An 8659-nucleotide genomic window follows, 5' to 3' on the forward strand; every position below is an offset into this window, starting at 1 on the left:
ACACAGTGTTACAGAATTTGATTTGTCTGAAAGGTCAATGTATTTGGATTAATATTTACTCCAAGATATGAAAATTTAAGACTTATGTAATATCACAATTGATAATCTTTGGTATTATCTCCCACAACTCGTCCCCCCCACCCACCCAATTCAAGGTATTATATCGGTGATGTCTGTAGTTGGTTTACTACCAATATTGTAAATATTTAACTTCTAACAAGAAACAATGTTTTGCCTAGATTATTCCAAGTTCCAAATAAACAACTTACATTTTTCTTCTGTTCTTCTAACATAGTGTCTAGAATAGGCATGATCCAGTCCTCAAATAAACAATAGTTATCATTGGGTACCAGTAGGTTTCCAATACGGTTCAGACCTTTCTCTCTGAGGGAACTTCCTTTGAGGTGAAAGTCCCCGATGTATGTCGGAGCCAAACACTTTATTAGATCTTCCTCAACTCCGCCGGCCGTGGTGACGATGCAATCCACTAGACGGTGTTCAGCCAAAAACCTGATTGTGTCCCTGACTCCTGAGGATACCATGTTGGAAGTATATCCGAGAAATATCGTACAGCTGTGTTTCCTCTGAATGAACTCGTCGTCTTCCAAGGAATCTTCTTGTTCTTCGCTCAGTGGAATGTCTCTGCATTTCAACTGGACACAAAAAGAATACTGTATAAAACAGACTTAGTAATTATAATTTTAATACTAATAAGACAAGAGCTGTTGTGTATTCATACGATATGGTCACCTAAAATGCTAGGCTTCTGTCATTTTTATGTAATAAATATTGTTAGGTTTGAACTTTCTCTCAACAAACAATTTTGTGTATATTCAATTGGAATATGAATGTCTCTCTTCTAACTGTTGGGTAAGTTACGTGATTATTGTTATAAAGAATTATCCCTGTTATTTTACATCATAGACTCTGTACAATGTATAAAAATAGTGGAATTCTTCTTAAAAATATATCACAGTATCTGAAATTCAAGTATCACCTGTATATAAAGTGATTAAATTGTATTATAAATTGATATTATACATTTATTAATGATTTGAACATTCAACAAACATAATACTTTCTCTGTCTTCAAAGTCAGCAATGACTAAGATTACATTGTGGCTTTATTAAACAGATGACTAGTAAATGAATGATTGCACACAAAACTTCTTAAGTCTTTCTTTCCAATTTTACCATAGTTTAGGATATTTCAATCCAATAATGTACCTGTTTAAAATCATGAATATCATATTGGCTAATTATTGATTAAATTAAGAATCAAAAAACTAATCTATACTACGATTTAATTATTCCTTATATTGTAGTGATTTTTAATTAACGCTATAATGTAATCTGTGTCATGGCTTACTTTCAAGACAGAAAATATTAATTAAATGTTCTCAGTTTCAAATAAGTTATAAATGTACATTTTTTATTTATCATACGATTGAAATCACTTCATATACATGCAGTCAGTTAGCAGTGGTAGAGTGAGCAGTGGCAGAGGGAGGACAGAGGACATTGTTATCTTATCAGTGCACTCTTGAGGATTTCCTTGTTTTCTGTTTGTATCATGAATTGTTGCAAACATGAAAAGAGTATTTTGGGAAGTAAAGTTGAACTTGTGTTCTAATTTGCCTTGCAAATAAAAATTTCCATTTTTACTGTGTATGACTGAGAGAAACTGTTTTTACAAAAGTACCTGAAGAACAGAAAATTAGGCTGGCTGAGCCTATAATGCAAAAGTTTTATAAATACAAAATTAACCTCACAAATGGAATAAATCCTTGAATAAATCAAAAAATTTTGAGGGTTTTGGAATGTTGGAATTTTGGAAATTGTCAAAAAAAAGTTGAAAATTATTCAAAGCAAAAAATTCATCAGCTAAATTTAAAAAAGATCTACCAATGAAATTTGAATAAGTCAGCAGTTTTAAGTGATAAGTATGATAAAATTGAAGAACAACTGAAAACCTTGCCTGAAGAGTTAAAGAAACTTGTCAAATCAATTATTTTGGATAAGGATAAACAGATTTGTAATCTTACTCAGCACTTGGGAAGACTGGAACAGTACGGAAGAAATACAAATTATGAACTAAATTAAGTACTGAAAAAAGGTGAAAATGTGGAAGAGTTCATATTAAAGTTGCAAACAAGTTGGGAGTCGCATTGAGGGAAGAGGACATTAAAGCAGCTCATCGAATCCCATAAGGCATAACTGAAAATCGGTCATTGTACAGCTGCAGGAAGGAAGCTACGAGACAGAGTGCTGGAAGCTAGAAAAAGGGTTGTGGTCAGGTCAATGCAGATGTGATGGTGCTTCGACATTATTATTTTCAAAACTTGTTAAAGAGTGCAAAATCTTTAAGCTAATATGTTGAACTCTCGGTTTGTTTCGGTTTCAAAATGGCGTTGTGCATGTAAGAAAGTTCCCTGACAGTGAAAGAATAATCATCAAAAAGGAGGAAGATCTAACTAAGTTCAAATAAAAACTGTTTTAATTAAGTAACATCTTCACTAATTAAGCGGAAAATAACAATTAATTCTTCCACAGCTACAGATTGTGATTCATTAAGAAAGCTATGAACTTCGACTTTGGAGTTCCTCTATATTGTTATAAAAACAGTTTGTATTACTGAAATCGTGGGACCTGTTCAAACAAATACACAGAATGCTGCATAGAAATTGGGGGTGAAGCCGCATATGTATGTATATACAGGGTGTATATTATGTCTGGAAACACCCAAATATATCCTTTAATAATTTAAATATAAATTTGAAACCTCTTACAATCGTGATAGAGATTGGGCATCTACTTTTTGGAACAATGTTTTGTTATGTCACACCAACGGGGGACGTCCTGCCGAGGGTATCGTGAATATTCTTAATGGAAGCCTATACCTTGTGATACATAATTTTAAAGGTAATAGCTTACTGAATTGAATGCCACAAAACCGCATCTCAAAGGAATTATTCTATCAGAAAATAGAGCATTTTTAGTATTGAAAATTTACTGATGTTCAACAATGTAATTTTAACATGGTTCTTGCCACAAAATGTGTTACACTAATTTTTTAGCATTTTTTAAATGTTCAATTAAATAAAACAAAATTTCATTTTAAGCTGGTTCTATTAGCACAAATTTGCCAGTTTTTATTACAGTACAATTATGGAAAATACTTATGTTATTGATTTCTTATTACAAATAAAAAATAATGTATGCTGTTAGAAAAGTCTTACAACAAACGTTTTACCTGCATTTGGTGTCAAAGCAATTGTTCGAACTGTGTTCCTTCTACGGTTTGATAATGAGCCAATCTTGTGTAAAATGATTCGACAGAGTTGCCTAACATTTCTTCAGTTATCAAAGCAATCTCCTCTATAATCCTGTTTCTTAGGTCTTCCAAATTATGAGGCTTTCTTCTATAAACATTGGATTTAAAATGACCCCATAGGAAATAATCGATTGGTGACAAATCCGGAGATCTTGGAGGCCATTCGATTTCTCCTCTTCGGCCAATCCATTTATGAGGAAACCTTAAATCCAAATACTCTCTTACCTGTCTCCCATAATGGGGTGGAGCACCATCCTGCTGAAACCATACATTATCAAAGTATTCTCCTGATGCAATTTGAATAGCTGGGATTATTTCATTTTGGAGCATATTGTAGTAAAGTTCGGCATTTAAATTTCCATTGATGGGTCCAACAATTTTGTTACCTAAAATTCCACACCATACGTTCAGTTTTTGTGGTTGCTGTGAATGGGACTCAGTAATCCAATGTGGGTTTTCACTAGCCCAGTAACGGCAATTGTGCCTGTTAACATTGCCATTTAGGAAAAAAGTTGCCTCATCAGAAAATAGTATGTTGGTCAGAAAATCTCTATTGTCATCACATTTGCGCATCACAAGTTCACAAAACTCAAATCTTCTGTCGTAATCATCCTCACTTAACTGTTGGACTAAATGAACTTTAAATGGTTTGTATTTATTAATTTTCAAAATCTTACTCACAGGCATATGGTGCATATCATGTTGCTGTGCAGCTTTTCTGAGCGATGTATGTGGGTCTTCAATAAATGTTTGCAAAACATCTAGTGCATGTTCTTCATCTGTTGCAGATTGTATCCTACCCGACTTTGGCCGATTACGTACACTCCCTGTCATTTCAAAACGCTCAATAGTTTTTGATATTGTTGAAACACTTATGGGATTCCTTTCTGGGAAAGTGTCATTAAACAAATTACAAACTTCCCGATAAGATCTTTGACGATCGCCATATCCTCGCATCATCAACAGAGTAATTCGTTCTCTTTCAGACAATTCCATTAAAATGCCAAATAAAAACTGAACTACTGTAATTAGATAACTTGTTGACAGCAATGCTTCAGAGACACTGATTAACTCGACAGGAATGATATGACCTTTGTCCATTTGTAATTCCCAAGCTTAGACCTGTCTAGTGAAAGCTCCATGCTCAACAAAACTGAAAACCTGTAGACCAGATGATTAATAACACAATAATGTTTCTCATAGGCTAGTGACCTTTGTCTCTTTAAACCTTCCTGCTGACTGGAAAACACCAAGTACAGATTCATAAGTAATCAAAGAAAGTGACTCATAAGTTTTATTCATTTGTAATAAAAAACTGGTTAATTTGTACTAAATGAAACCAGCTTAAAAAAATAAATTGTTTATTTTATAATTTGAACATTTAAAAAATGCTAAAAAAATTAGTGTAAACACATTTTGTGGCAAGAGAACCATGTTAAAATTTACATTGTTGAACATCAGTAAATTTTCAATACTAAAAATGCTCTATTTTCTGATAGAATAATTCCTTTGAGATGCGGTTTTGTGGCATTCAATTCAGTAAGCTATTACCTTTAAAATTATGTATCACAAGGTATAGGCTTCCATTAAGAATATTCACGATACCCTCGGCAGGACGTCCCCCGTTGGTGTGACATAACAAAACATTGTTCCAAAAAGTAGATGCCCAATCTCTATCACGATTGTAAGAGGTTTCAAATTTATATTTAAATTATTAAAGGATATATTTGGGTGTTTCCAGACATAATATACACCCTGTATATATATATATATATATATATATATATACAATGTACTGGGTTAAATTTCAGATACTATAATGTATTTTTACTGGAGGTCATCAGTATAATTTAAAAAACCAGTTATAGGAGTTTTTTATACACATCACAGGGTCTATGCATTAAAATAACAGGGATAATTCTGACTTGGCAGTTGGTCTGTTCATTTTTGATGTATGAAGCCTCAACAAGTTTTTGTTTGAACCATCCCATTAGGACCAAGCCCTTGATAAACAGGTGATAAATAAAGACCACTAATTGAGAGAATTAAAGATCACAGAAAAATATTACAAAAAAAGGGCTTGTGGAAAAGTCTAAAATTGCTCAACACTGCTGACTGGCCTCACTTGGGATGAAGGCAACATAATGCACCACAAGCGCAGTCAACCTTCGGTTGAGGTTAAGCCACTTTGGGTACCAATATTTAAAAAAAAGTTTTAAAATAGAAAATTAAAAAAAATTAATAATAAAAAAATTATGGTTGCCTGTAAAGTCGGTTTTACGGGCGAAGATTTTACGTGACAACAACTTTTTCTTGGTAGAATATTTATTGATATGAATATTATTAAATTGCACAATAGGAACAAGGGATTGAATGAAAATAAGAATTTCACAAATTTTAACTATAGAAATATATTTTGTTTACTAAAACATTGTACATAATTTGAAAATTAATTAAAATTTGTTATTGTAAATGGTAAAGTTGAATAAAACATTTACTAAAATTGGAATTTGAAATTCTTGCTAAACACAGTTAAATTCTAACTCCGCGCGTGGTGATTGGTCGGTTTAGTTCGTTTGTTTGGTTGCACTGTTATGACAGGTTAGAGGTTATAATTTGTTATTTTAAATGTTTTACTAGCAATACGCGCTGTTTCTTCTCAATCGACTGAATTACGATTGATTGCAGAGTGATTTTAAACTAATAATTTACTTAACACTATCAACATTTGTCAATAGTATGACATAACCTATAAACTCAGTTTCTCAACTTTTGTGTCAATCTAACAATTAATCAATCAATCATAGTTTACGATAATGAAATATCAGTGTACAATTATTTACCTTTATTGTTGTAAATGACGAATCTAAGCACTCCACATTTTCACGAATAAACATAGTTATCTGCTTTATCCCGTGCGGCGGACCCACAGTTATCTGCTTTATCCCGTGCGGATCCCGTGCGGCGGACCCACTGGACGGGCATCGTAACGTTACCGGGCATTACACTTTTTCATGAGTGACTCCGAGCCGCAACCTAATTTAAGACGTTGTCACGTCAAAACCTCAACCAATCAAATTTTACAAACGCCATAATCAAAACATAAGGCTAGAGGTGGCTGCCATTTCTCTTCCCCCCCCCCCTGACCATTGCCTTCCTGTCTCTTGATTTTTGTGCAATAACAAACACCTGGGCTCATTTGTCTCCAGTCAGGACTTCAAGCTGTTGTCAGGCAGTCTATTGCACATACTGTATGTTTAAGTACAAATTTATGTACTAAGATTTTTACATCTGAGGAAGAGGGTAGATTTCAATTCCTCGAAACGTATTATTATACACTTTTAGAAGAAGGCAAATGTCTGAAATCCTATTATCCTTTCTAACCATCCACTGTCAATAACGAACGGGATTGTGTGTTATAAAACTGCATTTAAATCCCAAATATTTTAAAGCTCAAATACTGCTGTATAAATCGAGTCACACTAACTACACAGAGTGGAAACTACAAATACAGCTGATCAATATGTGTGTCCTATTGAACCTGTGGTTTCACCTGAGCTCTGTGGATTCACACTTAGGGTACCGTCAAGGCTTAAGTGTTCAAGATCTTTTTGTAATAAAAGGTTGATAAGGTAAACTTCGTACTTTTTAACCAATAAGAGGAAAATACAAGATTTGTACCGACCATATTTGTAATTTTCTTCTACTGCCAATCCAAAATTGGTAGCCTGGAAACCACTAAAACGGTAACTTTCCAGGATAGCCTTGTAATCCACTCCTTTGTTTCCAGTCATAGCCTGTGGGATAAATTAAGATATCAAACACATTTTAGCTATGGATAAAAGAAGCTGAGTATCCATTAAAGTTTTCTACATTAAACTCATTATTCTATAATGACAATAGATCATACTACTTAAAATTATAAGGCATGTATATTTCTTAAGTACTGTGACTCTTCCAAGTTTATATACTTATGAGATACAGTATGTAAATTATTTATTAAAATAGACACTTTGACTAGTAAATATATAAGCAGCTATCATGCAACAAAACATTTATATCTTATTCCCAAGTTACAACATAATTTTTAAAATTAATCTTTTTACATGGCTGGAAATATAATTAACAAATTTCTCTCCTCTTGGATGATTATTGACTTGAATAAATCAATTTATTATAAAGAGTGCTTTCTAATTTTAAAAGCTTATTATTTAGTATTCAACTTCTTTAATGATGAGTTATGGTTTAGAATTCTTAAACCTAATGCAACAAATGCAATTCTATGGAATATTGTTATTGTGGCATCAGATAGGGACCCAATGTCCAACTGCACTAACTTTTAATAATTTTATTTTGTCCCTTTTTTAAGTTTGAAATACAATTAAAAAAAAGTTTTATACAGTACCTAGATGGAAAATATGCTTCCTTTTATTAAAATAATTTGAGAACCACAGCAACACAGTCATTTTGTTCACATTACTGAAACAAGGATGCTGACCATCCAGATGTTTCAAGTACAGAAACAAGTGATAAGTCCTGGCACTACATTGGTACCGTAAGGAAGACGATCAGTTATTCCAATCCAAATGATACCATAAAATCTGGATTTTAATGAGCCACACGTGAACAGGCATTGTCATGGAATAAAACCATCACCTTTTGCAAGCCATGCGTTTTAGGGTTTCACAATACACTGTAATATTGTGATTCCCCAAGGCAAAAAAAGTCACACGTAACACTTCCTGATCTGTATCAATCTCCAAAATATACATTACAAGAAGTATTTAAATGATTACCATTTTACCATATGATTATTCATAGTTGTGTTAATCCATGATTACCATATTGTATATGAGCAAGTGAAGATGAGGAGTGAGTATTTTACTTTTTAGGGCTTTCCCCACTTTTATTTATGTTGCTTCACTATTCACTTTTTAAATCATTGTCCTTTTCAAAAAATCAACAAGTAATGAGAAATCGGAGAGCATATAGATTCAACATACAACTATTACTGTATAATATAAAAAATAAGTTAGACTATCTTCTAGCCTGTAAAATGGCATATTATGGTATGTGGACATGGTATGTTTTCTTTCGCTTAACATAATATATTAATATTCAATTAATAACATAATAATAATATATATTGAATAACAGAACTACTATTTATTAATCAATAAGGACATTTAACAATAACATAGCTTAGTCTTAAAATATTTAACAAAACCATAACAAATAAAAACATTAGGAGATGGGATATTTAATTCAAAGCCTTTTAACATGTCTCTCTTGGGTTCGTAGGACTATCAAAAAGGTGTTGAAAAC

General features: G+C 32.7%; 1 protein-coding gene across 1 annotated transcript; it reads right to left on the reverse strand.

Annotated features, from left to right (window-relative positions):
* Window positions 1-206: 206 nt before the first annotated feature.
* On the reverse strand, window positions 207-7027 carry LOC124374197 (probable deoxyhypusine synthase). Its single transcript, XM_046832455.1, has 2 exons — window positions 7020-7027; window positions 207-653 (listed from the first exon to the last, which is right to left on the reverse strand). The coding sequence occupies exons 1-2, from the start codon at window positions 7020-7022 to the stop codon at window positions 207-209; spliced, it is 450 nt and encodes a 149-aa protein (XP_046688411.1). The 5' UTR covers window positions 7023-7027.
* Between the last annotated feature and the right edge of the window lie 1632 nt (window positions 7028-8659).

This window comes from Homalodisca vitripennis, unplaced genomic scaffold (assembly GCF_021130785.1).
Source record: "Homalodisca vitripennis isolate AUS2020 unplaced genomic scaffold, UT_GWSS_2.1 ScUCBcl_7498;HRSCAF=15215, whole genome shotgun sequence".
NCBI classification, from domain to species: domain Eukaryota; kingdom Metazoa; phylum Arthropoda; class Insecta; order Hemiptera; family Cicadellidae; genus Homalodisca; species Homalodisca vitripennis.